The sequence below is a fragment of the Oncorhynchus masou genome, chromosome 27, assembly GCF_036934945.1.
Source record: "Oncorhynchus masou masou isolate Uvic2021 chromosome 27, UVic_Omas_1.1, whole genome shotgun sequence".
Taxonomy (NCBI): domain Eukaryota; kingdom Metazoa; phylum Chordata; class Actinopteri; order Salmoniformes; family Salmonidae; genus Oncorhynchus; species Oncorhynchus masou.
In genome coordinates, this window is record NC_088238.1 from 58,280,596 (window position 1) to 58,305,146 (window position 24,551).

A 24,551-nucleotide genomic window follows, 5' to 3' on the forward strand; every position below is an offset into this window, starting at 1 on the left:
AAGATGATAACTAATGCCAGGCAGGGTCAAGATGATAACTAATGCCAGGCAGGGTGAAGATGATAACTAATACCAGGCAGGGTCAAGTTGTGATAGACAGATTACACTGTCCTGTATATGATATATGAGCCAACATTGTTCCTCCTTGTGTGTGTGTGTGTGTGTGTGTGTGTGTGTGTGTGTGTGTGTGTGTGTGTGTGTGTGTGTGTGTGTGTGTGTGTGTGTGTGTGTGTGTGTGTGTGTGTGTGTGTGTGTGTGTGTATGGTTGTGTGTGTGTTAGTGTATGTGTATGTGTGCAGGCGTGTGTGTGGTGTGTTTTGTGTGTCTTTAGGTGTGGACTCAATACTTACTGAGTTCCTGTAGTTGTTTGAGCTGCATGACCCCCAGTGTGCTCTCCTCTTCCCCGGAACTAAAGTAGAGGGCGGAGCCTTCCAGAGCAAACCAACCAACCCTCCAGTGGTAGAGGTCATGACCTTCCTTAAAGTAGAGCCGACCAATCAGCTCGCAGTCTCTCCTCAACATAGCCTCTACATTAGATGGGACGAAACACTGAAGGGAACAAAAGAAAAAAAGAAAGAAAAAATATTCTCTAGAGTCATTGAAACAAAACCAAACAGAGAGAAAAAAAACACAAACATCTGTGCACAAGCAACAAACTTTAAGGTTTCCAAAACTTTTTCTTTCCCCAGCTGAATTTACTTCTAACACACCTCTCTCCTCTCCTCTCCTCTCCTCTCTCCCTCTCTCCTCTCCTCTCTCTCTCTCTCTCACCTCTCCCTCTCTCCTCTCCTCTCTCTCTCTCTCTCTCTCTCACCTCTCTCTCTCCTCTCTCTCTCTCTCTCTCTCTCTCTCTCTCTCTCTCTCTCTCTCTCTATCTCTCCTCTCCTCTCCTCTCCTCTCTCCTCTCCTCTCTCCTCTCCTCTCCTCTCTCTCTCTCTCTCTCTCTCTCTCTCTCTCTCTCTCTCTCTCTCTCCTCTCCTCTCTCTCTCTCTCTCCTCTCTATTATCTTCTCTCTCTCTCTCTCTCCTCTCTCTTATCTTCTCTCTCTCTCTCCTCTCTCTCTCTCTCTCTCTCTCTCTCTCCCTCTCTCTCTCCTCTCTCTTATCTTCTCTCTCACTCTCCTCTCTCTTATCTTCTCTCTCTCTCTCTCCTTTCTCTCTCTCCGCTCCTCTCTCCTCTCTGTGTCTTAACCATTTGTTTGCAGCTTAAATTGAATCATGAGGATGTCTAAGGCTATACAGACAGATGGACTAATATGGCTACCTCTACCACTATCTAACACCAGCTGGGATTAATAGATTGGTTGAGCAAGATAAAAAAAAAAAGGAATTGAGGACATATTTTGTGTAGCGAGCCATTACAAGAGCTTGTCACAGGCAGGAGAAGAGACAGTTAGAATACTATGTCTTCTTGATGGTTCGAGGGGCTGTGTTTGTGTGTGTGTGTGCGTGCGCGCGCGTGAGTGTGTGTGTAAGTGTTAAGGAGGGTGAAATTGATATATTGTGTTATCTAATGTCACACACACACACACTAACCCACACTGATACACACTTAGACTGACCCACACTGATACACACGCAGATTGACACACACTGATACACACTTAGACTGACCCACAATGATACACATGTAGACTGACCCACAATGATACAGACACAGGCTGGCCAACACTGATACACACATAGACTGACCCACAATGATACACATGTAGACTGGTAGACTGACCCACAAGGATACACATGCAGACTCACCCACAATGATACAGACACAGGCTGGCCAACACTGATATACACACACAGACTGACCCACAATTATACACACACAGACTGACCCACAATTATACACACACAGACTGACCCACAATGATACACACACAGACTGACCCACAATGATACACACTATGTAAAACTAGTAAAGAAATTGACTAAAACATACACACACACACACCTTGGCGATAGCCTGGACCCAGTCTTGCTGTGTTTCCTGTGTCTTGGCGCCAAACAAGAACACTCTGTCTGACTGTAGGTAGGTCTCCACCATGAACACAGCCCTGAGAGAACAGTGGGACAGGCAAGTCACATACAGTACTGTTCCTGGTGCAAGCAGGTGAAAGGGATAGGAGATTGTTGCTTTAAAAAGTAACCAGCAAGGAGTCTAAATACAAACACAAACACATTGTGTACATTACTGTAAATAATGCACAACGAGACAGCAACACACGTGTGTGAAAACACAGAGGCCTAAATACAGGGCCTTCAGAAAGTATTCACAACCCTTGACTTTTTCCCACATTTAGTTATGTTACAGCCTGCATTTAAAATGGATTAAATTAAATTGGCCTACACACAATAAACCATAATGTGAAAGTGGAATTTTATTTCTAGACATTTAAAAAAAAAATAAAAAAAATAAACAAATGAATTAAAAATAAAAAGCTGACATTTCTTGAGTCAATAAGTATTGAATCCCTTTGTTATGGCAAACCTAAAAAATAAGTTCAGGAGTAAAAATGTACTTAACAAGAAGTCACATAGTACATTGTATGGACAAACTCTGTGTGCAATAATAGTGTTTAACATGATTGTTTAATGACTACCTCATCTCTGTACCCCCACACATAAAACTATCTGTAAGGTCCTTCAGTAAAGCAGTGAATTTCAAACACAGATTCAACCACAAAGACCAGGGAGGTTTTCCAATGCCTAGCAAAGAATGGCACCTATTGGTAAATGGTGTAAGCATTTAAAAAAATATCTGACATTGAATATCCATTTGAGCATGGCGAAGTTATTAATTACACTTTGGACGGTGTACCAATGCACCCAGTTACTACAAATATACAGGCATCCTTTCTAACTCAGTTGCCGGAGAGGAAGGAAACTACTCAGGGATTTCACCACGAGTTCAATGGTAATATTAAAACAGTTACAGAGTTTAATGGCTGTGATAGGAGAAAACTGAGGATAGATCAACAACATTGCAGTTACTCCACAATACCAAACTAAATGCGTGAAAACAAGGAAGTCGGAAGAGAAGACAAATATTCCAAAACATGCATCCTGTTTGCAATAAGAAACTAAAAATGTGGAAATATACTTTATGTCCTGAATACAAAGCAACAGTTTGAGGCAAATTCAACACAACACATCGCTGAGGAACACTTCCTATTTTCATGCATGGTGGTGGCTGCATCATGTTATAGGTATGCTTGTCATCAGCAAGGACAATGCAGTTTTTTAGAATAGAAAAGAGCTAAGCACAGGCCAAATCCTAGAGGAAAACTTGCTTCAGTCTGCTTTCCAACATGACACTGGGAGACTAATTCCACTTTTCTTACCAAGATGACAACGAATGTTCCAGAGTTTACTTATGTAAATTAGATATTTCTGTATTTAAATTTCAATATATTTACTTTAAAAAAAAACTTTTTTCTAAACATGTTTTCACTTTGTCATTATGGTGTATTGTGTTTTGATGGATGATCTCTAAAAAAATGATCTATTTAATCCACTTTAATTTCAGGCAGTAACACAACAACATGTGGAAAAAGTCAAGGGATATGAATACTTTCTGAATGCACCGTATATATATATATATATATACCAACACCTTTACCCACGGAGACACAAATACTTCAACACATAGACACATTTAAAACACAAAAGGTGCTTATACCTGCTGTTTAAGAGAGGAACGACCATGCTGCCGGAAGCCAAAAGGCAGCTATTAATCTTTGTTTGTCCTTTTCCCTCTTTCTCTTATGTCTCTTTCACTGGCTTCCCTCTGTGGTCAGAGTATCACTTTCTTAATGGTTTCGACACAGAGGCAGACGATCGCAAGATTCATTTTTTTTTTTTTGGGGGGGGGGGGTAGAGCGGCGGTGGTTTTAAGGGGATATAAGGGATTATAAGGGCAACAGCAGATCGTGTCTAAAGGAGCATGTAATGAGGGGTAGAGCGGCGGTGGTTATAAGGGGTTATAAGGGGTTATACAGGGTTATAAGGGGTTATAAGGGGTTATAAGGGTAACAGCAGAGCGTGTCTGAAGGAGCATGTAATGAGGGGTAGAGCGGCGGTGGTTATAAGGGGTTATAAGGGGTTATACAGGGTTATAAGGGGTTATAAGGGGTTATAAGGGTAACAGCAGAGCGTGTCTGAAGGAGCATGTAATGAGGGGTAGAGCGGCGGTGGTTATAAGGGGTTATAAGGGGTTATACAGGGTTATAAGGGGTTATAAGGGTAACAGCAGAGCGTGTCTGAAGGAGCATGTAATGAGGGGTAGAGCGGCGGTGGTTATAAGGGGTTATAAAGGGTTATAAGGGTAACAGCAGAGCGTGTCTGAAGGAGCATGTAATGAGGGGTACCGGTAGCGCTGAGGCGTACTTCACGAGCATCAGGGGAACACGGTGGGACACGGGTGTTTGTGTGACCCCACTGGACCCCTGACAAGTGTACAGGCGCTTGTTAGTGAGTCCCAGAGGACAAGTCGGCGAAGGGGAAGAAAGAGAGAGAAAGAAAATGTAGAGAGAGAGAGAGAGAGAGAGAGAGAGAGATTTCAAAATAGAAGTTTAAGTTTGAAGAATATCTAACTAACAAAAACAATCCGATGTCTTTAGCCTACAACACAGAATCCAACTTCACCATCCAAAACGACTTCAACACCCACCCACGTCATCTAGCAGACGCACGATTCTCCCTCCATCAAAACCTATGTGCATATTTTGCTATAATATTCTGAAAACGTGGGCTGGTAATACTCATCGGGGATCAGCGGACAAGGTAGAGGGTCTCATACCTGATGAAATTACCAAAGCAGTCTATTTAATATAAAATGACACCCACGTGGTTCTGCGGTGCAGGGCGATGCAGAGTAAGGACAGTTCCTGCATACCTTAATATGTATGAGCCGTAGACAGATGGATGTTCCCTGTATAGCACTAAGGCTAATCTCTCGTAGACAGATCTACAGTACCAGTCAAAGGTTTAGACACACCTACTCATTCAAGGGTTTTTCTTTATTTTTTGTATTCTTTTTTTTTTACAATTTTCTACATTGTAGAATAATAGTGAAGACATCAAAACTATGAGATAACACATATGGAATCATGTAGTAACCAAAAAAGTGTTAAACAAATCAAAATATATTTGATATGTGAGATTCTTCAAAGTAGCCACCCTTTGCCTTGATGACAGCTTTGCACACTCTTGGCATATATTTTGACTTGTTTAAAAACAAATTGGTTACTACATGATTCCATATGTGTAATTTCATAGTGTTGACATCTTCACTATTATTCTACAATGTAGAAAATAGTACAAATAAAGAAAAACCCTTGAATGAGAAGGTGTGTCTAAACCTTTGACTGGTACTGTATGTAAACATAATTGGTTCTGTAGACTCTGTTGGGACTGAACTCTGTTGGGACTGAACTCTGTTGGGACTGAACGTGACACGTAGGGTAAAGGACAGCCGTAGTTACAATGTTAGGGTTTTTCCTAAATTGTAATTAGGACAAATCACAATTTCACATGTGTTAGCATCTTTCCATTTTCGGAAGCGATCATTTGGCTTGTAACTTTCAAAGAGAGAGGGTGGAATTCCTCGTTCCGTTTCCACTCCTCGTTCTAGCATCTCTTCTCTTAACGGACCCAGAACATAATCCAGCAGCTGACTAATATACTGAAGACTTGTTCTGGGTTTTAACAAAGAGAACACTGAAGCATGCTGGGACTGTGGAGGTTTTTTATTTTCATTTGAATTTAACCTTTATTTAACTAAGCAAGTCAGTTAAGAACAAATTCTTATTTACAATGACGGCCAAGGAAGTGCCTTGTTCAGGGGCAGACTGTTTGGGCCAGTAATTGAAAGGTTACAACGTTCTAACCACTAGGCTACTTGCCACCCAGCGTGTGGGGGTTTAATCTATGATACTGATCAGTAGTCAATGTAACTCTTAATTACTCTCCTACTGAAGGACAGGGAGAGAGATGAGGAGACAGAGAGGCTGGGGGACAGGGAGAGAGATGAGGAGACAGAGAGGCTGGGGGACAGGGAGAGAGATGAGGAGACAGAGAGGCTGGGGGACAGGGAGAGAGATGAGGAGACAGAGAGGCTGGGGGAGCACAATTTTACAATGATCGCGTAGCCGTCAAACAAAAATACACAGAGACACACACACACACACACACACACACACACACACACACACACACACACACACACACACACACACACACACACACACACACACACACACACACACAGAGAGAGACACACACAGATACACAGATACACACCCCCATCTCTCCGACACACACAACACCCCCGTCTCCCCGACACACACAACACCCCCGTCTCCCCGACACACACACAACACCCCCGTCTACCCGACACACACAACACCCCCGTCTCCCCGACACACACATAACACCCCCGTCTCCCCGACACACACAACACCCCCGTCTCCCCGACACACACAACACCCCCGTCTCCCCGACACACACAACACCCCCGTCTCTCCGACACACACAACACCCCCGTCTCCCCGACACACACACAACACCCCCGTCTCCCTGACACACAACACCCCCTTCTCCCCAACACACACACAACACCCCCGTCTCCCCGACACACACACAACACCCCCGTCTACCCGACACACACAACACCCCCGTCTCCCTGACACACACAACACCCCCGTCTCCCCGACACACACAACACCCCCGTCACAACACCCCCCCCGACACACACAACACCCCCGTCTCTCCGACACACACAACACCCCCTTCTCCCCGACACACACACAACACCCCCGTCTCCCTGACACACAACACCCCGTCTCCCCGACACACACACAACACCCCCGTCTCCCCGACACACACAACACCCCCCCGTCTCCCCGACACACACAACACCCCCGTCTCCCCGACACACACACACAACACCCCCCCGTCTCCCTGACACACAACACCCCCGTCTCCCCGACACACACACAACACCCCCGTCTCCCCGACACACACAACACCCCCCCGTCTCCCCGACACACACAACACCCCCGTCTCCCCGACACACACAACACCCCCGTCTCCCTGACACACAACACCCCCGTCTCCCCGACACACACACAACACCCCCGTCTCCCTGACACACACAACACCCCCGTCTACCAGACACACACACAACACCCCCGTCTCCCCGACACACGACACACACAACACCCCCGTCTCCCCCGACACACACACAACACCCCCGTCTCCCCGACACACACAACACCCCCGTCTCCCCGACACACACAACACCCCCGTCTCCCCGACACACACACAACACCCCCCCGTCTCCCTGACACACAACACCCCCGTCTCCCCGACACACACACAACACCCCCGTCTCCCCGACACACAAACACTACAAAAATACGCAGAACAATTAACTAGGCTTGATTGTGTACATGAATCCATTGCATGGGGCCAGAGTAGTGAGTACAGCCAGATGTCCATAATGAGAACATAAATAACATTTACAAATCAAGACATTGTTCCCTCTCCATAACATCTGCTGGGGTATTAATGGACCCATTATTTGAGCCACACACACACACACACACACACACACACACACACACACACACACACACACAAGAAATGGACATATGCACACACACATTCGGTGCACGTACATGCACACACTGAGAAATTGCATAATGGTCCCCTCTTCAGAATGATTGCTCATTGTTTAAATGTTTGAAGCGAACGGATAAGCCAAGCTATATTTTGCCTGAACTGCAGTCATAGAATATACAGTTGAAGTGGGAAGTTTACATACACTTAGGTTGGAGTCATTAAAACTTGTTTTTCAACCACTCCACAAATTTCTTATTAACAAACTATAGTTTTGTCAAGTCGGTAAGGACATCTACTTTGTGCATGACCCAAGTTATATTTCCAACAATTGTTTACAGATTATGTCACTTAAATAAAGGTAAAATAAATAAGAAGTTTACATACACTAAGTTGACTGTGCCTTTAAACAGCTTGGAAAATTCCATAAAATGATGTCATGGCTTTAGAAGCTTCTGATAGGCAAATTGACCTGTGGATGTATTTCAAGGCCTACCTTCAAACTCAGTGCCTCTTTGCTTGACATCATGGGAAAATCAAAAGAAATCAGAAAAGAAATTGTAGACCTTAACAAGTCTGGTTCATCCTTGGGAGCAATTTCCAAATGCCTGAAGGTACCGCATTCATCTGTACAAAAAATAGTACGCAAGTATAAATACCATGGGACCACGTAGCCGTCATACCACTCAGGAAGGACAAATTCTGTCTCCTAGAGATGAACGTACTTTGGTGCGAAAAGTGCAAATCAATCCCAGAACAACAGCAAAGGACCTTGTGAATTGACACAATTGCATTGTGTCCTGTCACACGCCAACCCCACTTCTACGCTAATGCTACTCTCTGTTCGTCATATATGCATAGTTACTTTATCCATACCTACATGTACATACTACCACAATCAGCCTGACCAAGTGGTGTCTGTATGTAGACTCACTACTGTTTATAGCCTCGCTACTGTTTATAGCCTCGCTACTGTTATAGCCTAGCTACTGTTTATAGCCTCGCTACTGTATATAGCCTCTCTACTGTATATAGCTTCTCTACTGTATATAGCCTCGCTACTGTTTATAGCCTCACTACTGTTATAGCCTCACTACTGTTTATAGCCTCGCTACTGTTATAGCCTCGCTACTGTTTATAGCCTCGCTACTGTTATAGCCTCGCTACTGTTTATAGCCTCGCTACTGTTTATAGCCTCGCTACTGTTTATAGCCTCGCTAGTGTATATAGCCTCACTACTGTATATAGCCTCTCTACTGTATATAGCCTCACTACTGTTATAGCCTCTCTACTGTATATAGCTTCTCTACTGTATATAGCCTCGCTACTGTTTATAGCCTCACTACTGTTATAGCCTCTCTACTGTATATACCCTCGCTACTGTTTATAGCCTCGCTACTGTTTATAGCCTCGCTAGTGTATATAGCCTCACTACTGTATATAGCCTCTCTACTGTATATAGCCTCACTACTGTATATAGCCTCACTACTGTTATAGCCTCTCTACTGTATATAGCTTCTCTACTGTATATAGCCTCGCTACTGTTTATAGCCTCACTACTGTTATAGCCTCACTACTGTTTATAGCCTCGCTACTGTTATAGCCTCGCTACTGTTTATAGCCACGCTACTGTTTATAGCCTCGCTACTGTTTATAGCCTCGCTAGTGTATATAGCCTCACTACTGTATATAGCCTCTCTACTGTATATAGCCTCATTACTGTATATAGCCTCATTACTGTTATAGCCTCGCTACTGTATATAGCCTCACTACTGTATATAGCCTCACTACTGTATATAGCCTCTCTACTGTATAAAGCCTCTCTACTGTATATAGCCTCACTACTGATAATAGCCTCGCTACTGTTTATAGCCTCGCTACTGTATATAGCCTCGCTACTGTTTTTTGCCTCGCTAGTGTATATAGCCTCACTACTGTATATAGCCTCTCTACTGTATAGAGCCTCACTATTGTATATAGCCTCTCTACTGTATATAGCCTCACTACTGTATATAGCCTCACTACTGTTATAGCCTCGCTACTGTTTATAGCCTTGCTACTGTTTATAGCCTCGCTACTGTATATAGCCTCGCTACTGTTTTTACTCTCGCTAGTGTATATAGCCTCTCTACTGTATATAGCCTCACTACTGTATATAGCCTCACTACTGTTTTAGCCTCGCTGCTGTTATAGCCTCGCTACTGTTTATAGCCTCGCTACTGTATATAGCCTCACTACTGTATATAGCCTCACTACTGTATATAGCCTCGCTACTGTTTATAGCCTTGCTACTGTTTATAGCCTCGCTACTGTATATAGCCTCGCTACTGTTTTTACTCTCGCTAGTGTATATAGCCTCTCTACTGTATATAGCCTCACTACTGTATATAGCCTCACTACTGTATATAGCCTCACTACTGTTTTAGCCTCGCTGCTGTTATAGCCTCGCTACTGTTTATAGCCTTTCTACTGTATATAGCCTCACTACTGTATATAGCCTCTCTACTGTATATAACCTCACTACTGTTTATAGCCTCGCTACTGTATATAACCTCACTACTGTTTATAGCCTCGCTACTGTTTATAGCCTCGCTACTGTATATAGCCTCGCTACTGTATATAGCCTCGCTACTGTATATAGCCTCGCTACTGTATATAGCCTCTCTACATTTATAGCCTCACTACTGTATATAGCCTCTCTACTGTATAGAGCCTCACTACTGTATATAGCCTCTCTACTGTATATAGCCTCACTACTGTATATAGCCTCACTACTGTTATAGCCTCGCTACTGTTTATAGCCTTGCTACTGTTTATAGCCTCTCTACTGTATATAGCCTCGCTAATGTTATAGCCTCACTACTGTTATAGCCTCGCTACTGTTTATAGCCTTTCTACTGTATATAGCCTCGCTAGTGTATATAGCTTCACTACTGTTTATATCCTCACTACTGTGTATAGCCTTGCATCTGTTTATAGCCTCGCTACTGTATATAGCCTCGCTACTGTTTATAGCCTCGCTACTGTTATAGCCTCGCTACTGTTTATAGCCTTTCTACTGTATATAGCCTCGCTAGTGTATATAGCTTCACTACTGTTTATATCCTCTCTACTGTTTATAGCCTCGCTACTGTTTATAGCCTCGCTACTGTTTATAGTCTCGCTACTGTTTATAGCCTCACTACTGTTTATAGTCTCGCTACTGTATATAACCTCACTACCGTTTATAGCCTCGCTACTGTTTATAGTCTCGCTACTGTATATAGCCTATATTGTATATACCCTCGCTACTGTATATAGCCTCGCTACTGTATATAGCCTCTATTGTATATAGCCTCGCTACGGTATATAGCCTCTCTACATTTATAGCCTCGCTACTGTTTATAGCCTCGCTACTGTTTATAGCCTCTCTACTGTATATAGCCTCTCTACTGTATATAGCCTCTCTACTGTTTATAGCCTCACTACTGTTTATAGCCTCTCTACATTTACAGCCTCGTTACTGTTTATAGCCTCGCTACTGTTTATAGCCTCTCTACATTTATATCCTCACTACTGTTTATTGCCTCACTACATTTATAGCCTCGCTACTGTTTATAGCCTCGCTACATTTATAGCCTCGCTACATTTATAGCCTCGCTACATTTATAGCCTTGCTACATTTATAGCCTCGCTACTGTTTATAGCCTCTCTACATTTATAGCCTCGCTACTGTTTATAGCCTCGCTACTGTATATAGCCTCTCTACATTTATAGCCTCATTACTGTTTATTGCCTCGCTACATTTCTAGCCTCTCTACATTTATACCCTCTCTACTGTTTATATCCTCGCTACATTTATAGCCTCTCTATATTTATAGTCTCTCTACTGTATATAGCCTCTCTACTGTTTATAGCCTCGCTACTATTTATAGCCTCTACTGTTTATAGCCTCTCTACTGTTTATAGCCTCACTACATTTATAGTCTCGCTACATTTATAGCCTCGCTACTGTCTATAGCCTGTATTTACTGTTGTTTTATTTCTTTACTTACCTATTGTTCACCTAATATCTTTTTTGCACTATTGGTTAGAGCCTGTAAGTCAGCATTTCACTGTAAGGTCTACTACACCTTTTGTATTCGGCGCACGTGACAAATACACTTTGATTTGAAGATGCTGGAGGAAACAGGTATAAAAATATCTATATCCACAGTAAAACGAGTCCTATATCGACATAACCTGAAAGGCCGCTCAACAAGGAAGAAGCCCCTGCTCCAAAACCGCCATAAAAAAAGCCAGACTGCAGTTTGCAACTGATCACAGTTTTTTGGGAGAAATGTTTTTGGAGAAACTGTTTGGCCATAATGGAAAAACGGGGATGCTTGCAAGCTGAAGAACACCATCCCAATTGTGAACTATGGCAGTATAATGTTGTGGGGGTGCTTTGCTGCAGGAGGGACTGGTGCACTTCACAAAATAGATGGCATCATTAGGGAGGAACATTATGTGGATATATTGAAGCAACATCTCAAGACATCAGCCAGGAAGTTAAAGCTTGGTCGCAAATGGGTCTTCCAAATGGACAATGACCCCAAGCATACTTCCAAAGTTGTGGCAAAATGGCTTAAGGACAACAAAGTCAAGGTATTGTAGTGGCCATCACAAAGCCCTGACCTCAATCCTATAGAAAATGTGTGGGCAGAACTAAAAAAGCGTGTGTGCGAGCAAGGAGGCCTCCACACCTGACTCAGTTACACCAGCTCTGTCAAGAGGAATGAGACAAATTTCACCCAACTTATTGTGGGAAGCTTTTGGAAAGCTACCCGAAACATTTGACTCAAGTTTAAAACATGTATAGGCAATGCTACCAAATACTAATTGAGTATGTATACTTCTGACCCACTGGGAATGTGATAAACAAAATGGCTGAAATAAATCATGCTCTCTACTATTATTGTGACATCTCACATCCTTAAAATTAAGTGGGGATTACTGACCTGAGACAGGGAATTTTTACTAAATTAAATTAAAAGATTAAATGTCTGGAATTGTGAGGAAAAAAGCCGGAGTTGAAATGTATTTGGTGTATGTAAACTTCCGACTTCAACTGTATATTTACAGCTAGTGTTTTTTCTGTTCACATGTCTGTCTTGGTTTACGTCCCTCTTAGTAAGTGATTTAGCTTATCAACTTTTCTTCTCAACTTTGAATTGTTAAGAAGTTCATTACAAAGATGGATTGGTAGACGCCTGGTGGTTTCTGCACTTTTAACCTAGTTTTGCTGATGTCAATACAACACATAAACCTCATACAATTATGAAATGTGCAGTGAAGTGTTTTATGTAAGTTCAGAAGGTTAAAGAGGGTGTCAAAGAGTGTGCGTGAGAGAAAGTGTGTGTGTATTCGTGAATGCATGTGTGTGTGTGTTTCTATGTGTGTGTGTTTGTTTGTGTTTTTGTGTGTGTGTTTTCTGTGTGTGTCTGTGTATGTCTGTGTGTGTGTGTGTGTGTGTGTGTGTGTGTGTGTGTGTGTGTGTGTGTGTGTGTGTGTGTGTGTGTGTGTGTGTGTGTGTGTGTGTGTGTGTGCGTCTCCATACCCAGCTCCAGTCATGGTCTCTGTGTTGTTGACGGCCAGACTGACCACCTCAGTGATGTCCACTCTGCCGGTGGCCATGGGACTCCGTTCATTCTCATAATAGCTAAGGAAGCCCCCCTCCAGAGTACACCAGCGTCGCACCATGTCTGAAACACACACACACACACACGTTAGTTCACACACACACGTTAGCTCAAACGGTTGGTACGTTGTCAAGGAGGGCGGTCATGCGTGTTTGCGAGCAGATGATCACTGGCCCAGTATGGGGATATGCTGTTAGCAGCACATGTTTCACATACACTAAGACACAAAGACACACACACACATACACAGAGAGAAACACACACAGAAACACACACAAACAGAAACACACACAAACAGAACCACACAAACAGAAACACACACAAACAGAACCACACAAACAGAAACACACACAAACAGAACCACACAAACAGAAACACACAAACAGAAACACACAAACAGAACCACACAAACAGAAACACACACAAACAGAACCACACAAACAGAAACACACACACACAGAACCACACAAACAGAAACACACACAAACAGAACCACACAAACAGAAACACACACAAACAGAACCACACAAACAGAAACACACACACAGAAACACACAAACAGAACCACACAAACAGAAACACACACAAATAGAACCACACAAACAGAAACACACACACAGAAACACACAAACAGAACCACACAAACAGAAACACACACAAACAGAAACACACAAACAGAAACACACACAAACAGAACCACACAAACAGAACCACACAAACAGAAACACACAAACAGAAACACACACAAACAGAACACACAAACAGAAACACACACAAACAGAACCACACAAACAGAAACACACACACAGAACCACACAAACAGAACCACACAAACAGAACCACACAAACAGAACCACACAAACAGAAACACACACAAACAGAACCACACAAACAGAACCACACACACAGAAACACACAAACAGAAACACACACACAGAAACACACACACAGAAACACACACAAACAGAACCACACAAACAGAACCACACAAACAGAACCACACAAACAGAAACACACAAACAGAAACACACAAACAGAAACACACAAACAGAACCACACAAACAGAACCACACAAACAGAACCACACAAACAGAAACACACACAGAACCACACAAACAGAAACACACACAGAACCACACACAAACAGAAACACACAAACAGAAACACACACACAGAAACACACACACACAGAACCACACAAACAGAAACACACACACACAGAACCACACAAACAGAAACACACACAGAACCACACACAAACAGAAACACACAAACAGAACCACACAAACAGAAACACACACACATAAACACACAAACAGAACCACACACAGAAACACACAAACAGAACCACACAAACAGAACCACACAAACAGAAACACACAAACAGAACCACACACACATGTACTTATTATGAACCCGCTCCAAGACAGTCCTAGCACAATCTTCGCTTGAGAAATGCAGAACCAGTCAAAAGTTTGGACACACCTACTCATTCAAGGGTTTGTCATTATTTGTACTATTTTCTACATTGTAGAATAATAGTGAAGACATCAAAACTATGAAATAACACATATGGGAATGATGTAGTAACCAAAAAAAGTGTATATATTTTATATTTCATATTCTTCAAAGTAGCCACTATTTGCCTTGATGACACCTTTGCACACTCTTGGCATTCTCTCAACCAGCTTCACCTGGAATGTTTTTTATAACAGTCTTCACCAGGAATGTTTTCCAACAGGAGTTCCCACATATACTGAACACTTGTTGGCAGCTTTTCCTTCACTCTGCGGTAAAACTCATCCCAACTCATCCCAACTCAATTGGGTTGAGGACAGGTGATTGTGGAGGCCAGGTCATCTGATGCAGCACTCTATCACTCTCCTTCTTGGTCAAATAGCCCTTACACAGCCTGGAGGTGTGTTTTGGGTCATTGTCCTGTTGAAAAACAAATGATAGTCCCACTATGTGCAAACCAGATGGGATGGCGTATCGCTGCAGAATACTGTGGTAGCCATGCTGGTTAAGTGTGCCTTGAATTTTATATAAATCACAGACAGTGTCACCAGCAAAGCACCCCCACATCATCACACCTCCTCCTCCATGCTTCATGTTGGGAACCACACATGTGGAGATCATCCTTTCACCTACTCTGTGTCTCACAAAGAAATGGCAGTTGGAACCAAAAATCAGAAATTTGAACTCATCGGACAAAAGACAACAGATTTCCGGGCATATGTGGGAACTCCTTCAAAACTGTTGGAAAAGCATTCCAGGTGAAGCTGGTTGAGAGAATGCCAAGAGTGTCCAAAGCTGTCATCAAGGCAAAGGGTGCCTACTTTTAATAATCTCAAATATAAAATATATTTTTAATTGTTTAAAATCTTTTTTTGTTTTAATACAATATTCTATATGCGATTTCATCATTTTTGTCTTCACTATTATTCTACAATGTTGAAAATAGTCATAGTAAATGTGTCCAAACTCTTATACAGAGCATTCAACCCCTTCCCCTTTTCCACATTTTGTTATGTTAAAGCATTATTCTAAAATGGATCACGTTTATTGTTTTCCTCATCAATCTACACAAAATACCACACAATGATGAAATGAAAACAGGTTTATAGATATGTATAAAAAAACGAATCTTATTTACATAAGTAACTAGACACTTTGCTATGAGACTAAAAAAATTAGCTCAGGTGCATCCTGTTTCCATTGATCATCCTTGAGATGTTTCTACAACTTGATTGGAGGCCACCTGTGGTAAATTCAATTGATTGGACATGATTTTAAAGGCACACACCTGTCTATAGTTAACAGTGCATGTCAGAGCAAAAACCAAGCCATGTGGTCAAAGAAAATGTCCGTAGAGCTCAGAGACAGGATTGTGTCGAGGCACAGATCTGGGGAAAGGTATCTGGGGAAGGGTATCGAAATTATTCTGCATCTTTGAAGGTCCCCAAGAACACAGTTGCGTTCATCATTCTTAAATGGTAGAAGTTTGGAACAACCTAGACTTCCTAGAGATGGCCGCCCAGCCAAACTGAGCAATCGGGGGAGAAAGGGCCTTGGACAGGGAGGTGACCAAGAACCTGATGGTCACTCTGACAGAGCTATAGAGTTCCTCTGTGGAGATGGGAGAACATTTCTGAAAGACAACCATCTCTGCAGCACCAATCAGGCATTTATGGTAGAGTGTCCAGACGGAAGCCAGTCCTCAATAAAAGGCACTTAAAAAGACTCTCAGACCACGAGAAACAGATTGTACGGTCTGATGAAACCAACATTGAACGATTTGGCCTGAATGCCAAGCGTCACATATGGGGGAAAGATGGAACCATCCCTACAGTGAAGCATGGTGGTGGCAGCATCATGCTTTGGGGGTATTTGTTCAGTGGCAGGGACTGGGAGGTCTATATACTGTTTAAAAACCTGTTTTTGCTTTTTCATTATGGGGTATTCTGTGTAGATTCATGAGGGGAAAAAACGATTTAATCAATTTTAGAATAAGTCTGTAGTGTAACAAAATGTGGAAAAACTCAAGGGGTCTGAATACTTTCCGAATGCATTTTTTATATATATTAAAAATAATGTAATTTGTTAGCTAGCTGGCTAAGGCTATTTAACATGGTAGCACTTTCAAGTCAAGGTAAGCTTTTCAGTTGTATAAATGTATTGCCAACAGTACACTGTGCTGTGTGATTGTACACATGGATTGGATTGTTGGGTTCAAGTTTTTAACTCTAATATTAGTATATTGACAACTATGTAGTTGTTAGCGGTTAGTGGTTAGCGGTTATGGTCTGAAGGTTTGGCTGGGATAGGTTTTTGCGCCTGGTCACAGAAAAGCTGATGTGTTGTGCACTCCACAACTGAAGGGAAAAGGTAGGAGGAGAGCAGGTAGATTCAAGAAAATAATTATACAATGAGCAAACTGATGATGCTGTATGTGGGCTGCTATGAAAGTGAACTGTGTGTGCGGGTGATCAAGGGTGTATTCATTATGCTGATAATGTCGCAAAACGTTTCTGAAACGGATGCAAACGGAGCGAAACGTGGAGGGACCTACCTGAATTTGTCCAATATAAATTTTAACGTTAAATACAGGCAAGAGTGTACAAGGCAGTATTGAATGTGTCACTATCTTTCCCCTTGATTACTCAAATTTGTCTCTCGAACCTGTGCGCACCTACATTTAAAAACTTTAATTTGTTGAGTAGGTTGTAGCAACCTCATGAAGGGTAAAGGGCACATTTGAGTGTCATGTAGTAGCCTAAACCGGTTGATGTTATATTGAGCTAGGGGAATGGAATATGAACGACAGTCATCCAATATGATGTGATAGAAATGAGGCCATGCACATACAAAACAATGGTCCTCCTTCATCTTAAACTGACACACACTTACAGCCAGAATAATAATAGTAAATAAATCTAATCTCCGGGCAGGTTCCTATAAACAAGAGGCAAAGATGATCTCTGGAAAGTTTGGAAGTAACACATGTATTTCATGATTGTCTGCCTGGGAGGATTTACTTAACAAGCATGAAGTTCATGAAAACATCTCATGTTGGATTTCAAAGTCACTGTCGACATCTGCTTTTTTGTTTCTGCCACCGACAGACATGCACACACACACACACACACACACACACACACACACACACACACACACACACACACACACACACACACACACACACACACACACACACACACACACACACACACACACACACACACACGCGCGCGCAAACACACACACACACACACACACAAACACACACACACACACACACACACACACACACACAATGGTTTTCAACTCCCAAAAGTTTCGACTCTCTTCATCTCATAAATATGCTAATTATTGATTCCTTTGTCAAACAGTGCGTGACGAGTCAGATATTGTTCTAATAGACGACATGAAAAAGAAAAAAGAGAAAAGGTTCTCTCCCTCTTCCGGTTTCTCTCTTTTCATCTCTCTTCCACCAAACCGGGATGCTTCCGATGGCATTGAGGAGTACACCACATCACTGGCTTTATCATTAAGTGCATCAAGGACGTCGTCCACCACAGTGACTGGACGTACATTCCCCAACCAGAAGCCATGGATTACAGGCAACATTTGCACCGAGCTAAAGGGTAGAACTGCCGCTTTCAAGGTGCGGGACTCTAACCTGGAAGCTTATAAGAAATCCTGCTATGCCCTGCAACGAACCATCAAACAGGCAAAGAGTCAATACAGGGCTAAGATTGAATCATACTACACCGGCTCCGATGCTCGTCTTATGTGGCAGGGCTTGTAAACTATTACAGACAACAAAGGGAAGCACAGCCACGAGCTGCCCAGTGACACGAGCCTACCAGACGAGTTAAATCACTTCTATGCTCGCTTCGAGGCGAGCAATACTGAGGCATGAGAAAGACCTTTAAACAGGTCAACATACACAAGGCTGCGGGGCCAGACGGATTACCAGGACGTGTGCTCCGGGCATGTGCTGACCGACTGGCAGGTGTCTTCACTGCTGTTTCCTAGCAGACCACCTGTGCCCAAGAACACTAAGGCAACCTGCATAAATGACTAAAGACCAGTAGCACTCACGTCCGTAGCCGTGAAGTGCTTTGAAAAGCTGCTAATGGCTCACATTAACACCATTATCCCAGAAACCCAAGAGCCACTCCAATTTGAATACCGCCCAAACAGATCCACAGATGATGCAATCTCTATTGCACTCCACACTGCCCTTTCCCACCTGGACAAAAGGAACACCTATGTGAGAATGCTATTAATTGAGAACAGCTCAGCATTCAACACCATAGTGCCCTAAAAGCTCATCACTAAGGATCCTGGGACTAAACACCTCCCTCTTCAACTGGATCCTGGACTTCCTGACGGGACGCCCCCAGGTTGTGAGGGTAGGTAACAACACATCCGCCACGCTGATCCTCAGCACTGGAGCCCCTTAGTGGTGCGTGCTCAGTCCCTCCTGTACTCCCTGCATGGCAAGCGGTACCGGAGTGCCAAGTCGAGGACAAAGAGGCTTCTCAACAGCTTTTATCCCCGAAGCCATAAGACTCCTGAACAGGTAACCAAATGGCTACCCAGACTATTTGCATTGTCCCCCCCCCAATCACTCTTTTACGCTGCTGCTACTCTCTTTTTATTATTTATGCATAGTCACTTTAAATATACATTCATATACATATTACCTCAATTAGCCTGACGAACCGGTGCCTGTATATAGCCTCCCTACTGTATATAGCCTCTCTACTGTATATAGCCTCCCTACTGTATATAGCCTCTCTACTGTATATAGCCTCTCTACTGTATATAGCCTCACTACTGTATATAGCCTCGATACAGTATATAGAGTGCCTTGTGAAAGTATTCGGCCCCCTTGAACTTTGCAACATTTTGCCACATTTCAGGCTTCAAACATAAAGATATAAAACTGTACTTTTGTGAAGAATCAACAACAAGTGGGACACAATCATGAAGTGGAACGACATTTATTGGATATTTCAAACTTTTTTAACAAATCAGTTTTTGATTTGTTAAAAAAGTTTGAAATATCCAATAAATGTCGTTCCACTTCATGATTGTGTCCCACTTGTTGTTGATTCTTCACAAAAAAATACAGTTTTATATCTTTATGTTTGAAGCCTGAAATGTGGCAAAAGGTCGCAAAGTTCAAGGGGGCCGAATACTTTCGCAAGGCACTGTAGCCTCTCTACTGTATATAGCCTCTCTGCAGTATTTAGCCTCACTACAGTATATAGCCTCTCTACTGCATATAGCCTCCCTACTGTATATAGCCTCACTACTGTATATAGCCTCGATACAGTATATAGCCTCTCTCCTCACAGTATACAGCATTTCACTGTGAGGTCTACTACACCTGGTGTATTCAGCATTTCACTGTGAGGTCTACTACACCTGTTGTATTCAGCATTTCACTGTGAGGTCTACTTCACCTGTTGTATTCAGCATTTCACTGTGAGTTCTACTACACCTGGTGTATTCAGCATTTCATTGTGAGGTCTACTACACCTGTTGTATTCAGCATTTCACTGTGAGGTCTACTACACCTGTTGTATTCAGCATTTCACTGTGAGGTCTACTTCACCTGTTGTATTCAGCATTTCACTGTGAGTTCTACTACACCTGGTGTATTCAGCATTTCATTGTGAGGTCTACTACACCTGTTGTATTCAGCATTTCACTGTGAGGTCTACTACACCTGTTGTATTCAGCATTTCACTGTGAGGCCTACTTCACCTGTTGTATTCAGCATTTCACTGTGAGGTCTACTACACCTGTTGTATTCAGCATTTCACTGTGAGGTCTACTACACCTGTGGTATTCAGCATTTCACTGTAAGGTCTACTACACCTGTTGTATTCAGCACACGTGACAAATACACTTTGATTTGCTATGAATCATTTTCCTGCTCGACTTTTACACTACAAATGTTCATTCCAATAGTAAATTATTGTCTGAGTGAGAGACATTGTGGACAACGTTCCACTAATAACTTACCAAAGTGTTGTCATGTTTCCAGAGATGACATTTCAGAAAATTCTAGGTATGTGACCCCATTCTCCATTCTTGTTTCTCACCACTACCATAACACTCTGAAGTGAAATCTCACTTTTAGTCACCCCACCCCTCTCCTCTCCCATGCACGTAGTTGCCGTGGTGACAGCTGGTATTTAAAGTCATTACCAATTCTATCTACCTGCGACAACTGCTTCCGTTGTCTTGACGATATTATCAGACACACCAAAATGCCATGTCTATCACTTCACCAGATGTTTTTCTTGTAGTTTGGTGTTTTCTTCCCTGTTTTTTTGTTGTTGTTTTGATTCAGGCTACAACAGTCTCCTTCTGGACCTGGGGATGGTAGCTCATCTAAACCTCTGCCATGTAGACTGCTTCATAGGAGGGTTCACATAAAGAGAGAAAGCATAGTTGAATGAAAAAGCAGTCTAGTTGCTTTTTGGTCACAAACAGTAAACATTGTTTTGTTGTTCTGCCTGAATCCAGGCAGGTTTGTAAGACGAAACATGGATGCAGAGATGAATGAATTCATATACATAAGGCCTTTAATCATTAGCTATTAGTGTGAACAGTCATATGACATGAAATTGTATGATAAAATCGGTTAGATTACTAATGACACTCCCGGGTGCATGTCGGGTGTGAAACATTGATTATTAGTTTAAATTAGTGAAATTCAAAGCATATTTGGACTTTTTAAAGAGTTTCATTCTCCTGTATCGCGAAACCGTGTGACCTCTACCTCGAACACCGTGTGACCTCTACCGCTGGCAGTCAACAGAATTCCATTCTCCTCAATGAGGAAATAAAACCCATCCAGTCTCCATCCCATGGAAAGGTGCATTGGGAAAAACCTAGTGGGAATCTAGGACTGTAATGATGGGCGCGGAGGAACGCTCCGGACAGACTTGACAAATGAATGAGAAGACATCAGGGAGGGAAGGATTTTCCAGGGAATCATCCCATTACTGGCCTACAGGGGAAATTACTAGTTTATGGCCGTCAAATAGAGGAGAGGAGGAGAGATGAGGAGAAGTTGAGAATGGGTAGGAGAGAGGGAGAAGAGAAAGAGCGAGAGAGAGAGAGGTTAAGAGGGGGAGAGGAGAGTATGGGATAAGACAGAGAGAGGGAGAAGGGAAGAGAGAGGAGGGTGGAAAAGAGAGACCGAATGCTAGAAAGAGATGGACAGAGAGAGACAGAGAGAGAGGAAGAAGGGAAGAGAGAGGAGGGTGGAAAAGAGAGACCGAATGATAGAAAGAGAGGGACAGAGAGAGACAGACAGAGAGAGAGGGAGAAGGGAAGAGAGAGGAGGGTGGAAAAGAGAGACCGAATGCTAGAAAGAGAGGGACAGAGAGAGAGGGGGAGAGAGAGGGAGAAGGGGAGAGAGAGGAGGGTGGAAAAGAGAGACCGAATTGGAGAAAGAGAGGGACAGACAGAGAGACAGGCAGAGAGAGAGAGAAGGGAAGAGAGAAGAGGGTGGAAAAGAGAGACCGAATGATAGAAAGAGAGGGACAGACAGAGAGGGGGAGAAGGGAAGAGAGAGGGGGTGGGAAAGAGAGACTGAATGGGAGAAAGAGAGGGACAGAGAGACAGACAGAGAGAGGGAGAATGGAAGACAGAGGAGGGTGGGAAAGAGAGACCGAATGCAAGAAAGAGAGGGACAGAGAGAGACAGGCAGAGAGAGGAAGAAGAGAAGAGAGAGGAGGGTGGAATAGAGAGACTGAATGCTAGAAAGAGAGGGACAGAGAGAGACAGGCAGAGAGAGGGAGAAGAGAAGGGAGAGAGGAATGGGGGGACGAGGCTTTGCTTTGACGCACGCAGGGGGAAATCTACCGGGGGGCTGAACTGCAGCTGAGGGACGGAAAGAAACGGAGAGAGGAAAAAAATAGGCAGAATTTGCCCTTTTCGTATAGGGCTTTCTGACAGGAACTGACATCACCCAAACCCACTGCCACCCTCACCACCGTCGACATTCACCAAAGTGAATATCTGTGTGCTTGTCTCTCTCTCTGTTTCCACCGGCAGGCTCCACATTGACAGTTAGCGGGTGGTGCGGCACTACTCTAGCCCCTGCACAGTGCTAGCATGGTAGAGGGAACAATACCAAGCTGATTTACAATCAGGCAGCTGCGTCCCGTCTCCAGCTGTTCTCCTCCCCATGCACACACACACACACACACCAACGATGAGCCCCGCAGCATTGTCGAGCGCCATGGGGGGTCACTACCAACCTCCAGAGAGAGTGTAGCTAGGGAAAACTAGGGCGGCGACCAAAAGAAAACCGCCTCCGCGCGACGCCTACAAATTAGCTAACGTTCCAAACGACTTCTTTTGCTCGTCACATTACCGGTTTCCAGACAAATGAGGAAGGGAAGGGACCACATATCCGCAATTTAGAGTCTCTGGTTTCTTCTTTTGTCCAATGTTCTGAAAGTGTTCACCATTGGGATATTGATTGTGCTAATCAAGTCATCAGAGGATCAATTAAGTATTCAATTAGACAATACCTGAACAGAGGGACTAGGAAGAGTTTTGAAGAAAGGAAAACAAACCTACATAAATTCATAAACTCCTATTAATTAGCATCTTGGTAAAAAAAAACATTTAAAGAAAAAGAAGAACAGAAAAAGGATTTTCAATTTGATCACTCTTGGAAACGTGTAGTGCATGGGGTTTAAAAAGGTTTCTAAAGTTCGTCATTTCACTTTTTAAAAATGTTCATTAAATATAACCCACATAATAATTCACGTCCTCTTGCTGCAGGATTATTTTCCTACTGGCTCAAATTAAGACCCTACATCTGTATGTAGGTTTGAAAATGTGTGCATTTCGTCATGTTAAAACACAACATTTAGTCTACCACAAGATGCACAACCAACGTATAATCAACATTACAAAACCCCCCACCGTTTTATTTATTTTACTAGGCAAGTCAGTTAAGAACAAATTCTTATTTTCAATGACAGCCTAGGAACAGTGGGTTAACTGCCTGTTCAGGGGCAGAACAACAGCTCGGGGATTTGAACTTGCAACCTTTCTCTGACTAGTCCAACACTCTAACCACAAGGCTACCCTGCCGCCCCGTTCTCCACACTCAAACAGCATACTTCACAGTCCTCCAATGAGTCATCATCTTTCCTCCTCTCCTCCCATCCTCCCTCTCTCTGTATCCTCCCTCTATCCCGTCTCTCTATCCTGTCTCTCTTTCCACCATCAAACTAAAATATCTTGCGATGAAGACATCTGCTAGACAGCATGTCAGTTGGGCTGAAAATGGAAATAGCTAAATCGTAAGGGTCTGAACGATCTGTCTGTGTTGGTAGAGAACATGCTGGGATCCCTCTTCATTGCATTACCAGAGGAGAGGAGACAGAGAAGATTACATTATCCACCCACAGTTAAGGTCAGATCAACAGGCCTAGGATACATCCGGAATGGCACCCTAAACACTATATAGTGCAATACATTTGACCAGGGCCCATACCACTACATAGGGACTAGGGAACCATTTTGGATGTAGTCCTATATGATTTTAGCCATGGAACAATGTGATGAAGGGATTAGGGAAATGGACTATGACCCTCACAGATTTTTGAGTAGGTAAGCTGGTTTTAAAACATTATTTGGGACATAAATAGATGTAAGAAATATATGTAAGTAATGAAATTACTAATTAAAAAGTAATTTAGATTTTTGTTCTGTTTTAAAG

General features: G+C 43.0%; 1 protein-coding gene across 3 annotated transcripts in view; it reads right to left on the minus strand.

Annotated features, from left to right (window-relative positions):
* arap2 (ArfGAP with RhoGAP domain, ankyrin repeat and PH domain 2) overlaps positions 1-24,551 on the minus strand; it is a 267,094-nt gene that overhangs the window by 70,727 nt on the left and 171,816 nt on the right. For all 3 annotated transcript variants that reach the window (XM_064940778.1, XM_064940777.1, XM_064940779.1), the window contains exons 16-18: positions 13,195-13,339; positions 1,948-2,050; positions 351-549 (exon numbers count right to left, since the gene is read on the minus strand). In XM_064940778.1, coding sequence (XP_064796850.1) covers positions 351-549; positions 1,948-2,050; positions 13,195-13,339 — 447 coding nt within the window. The remainder of the gene's footprint in view (positions 1-350; positions 550-1,947; positions 2,051-13,194; positions 13,340-24,551) is intronic.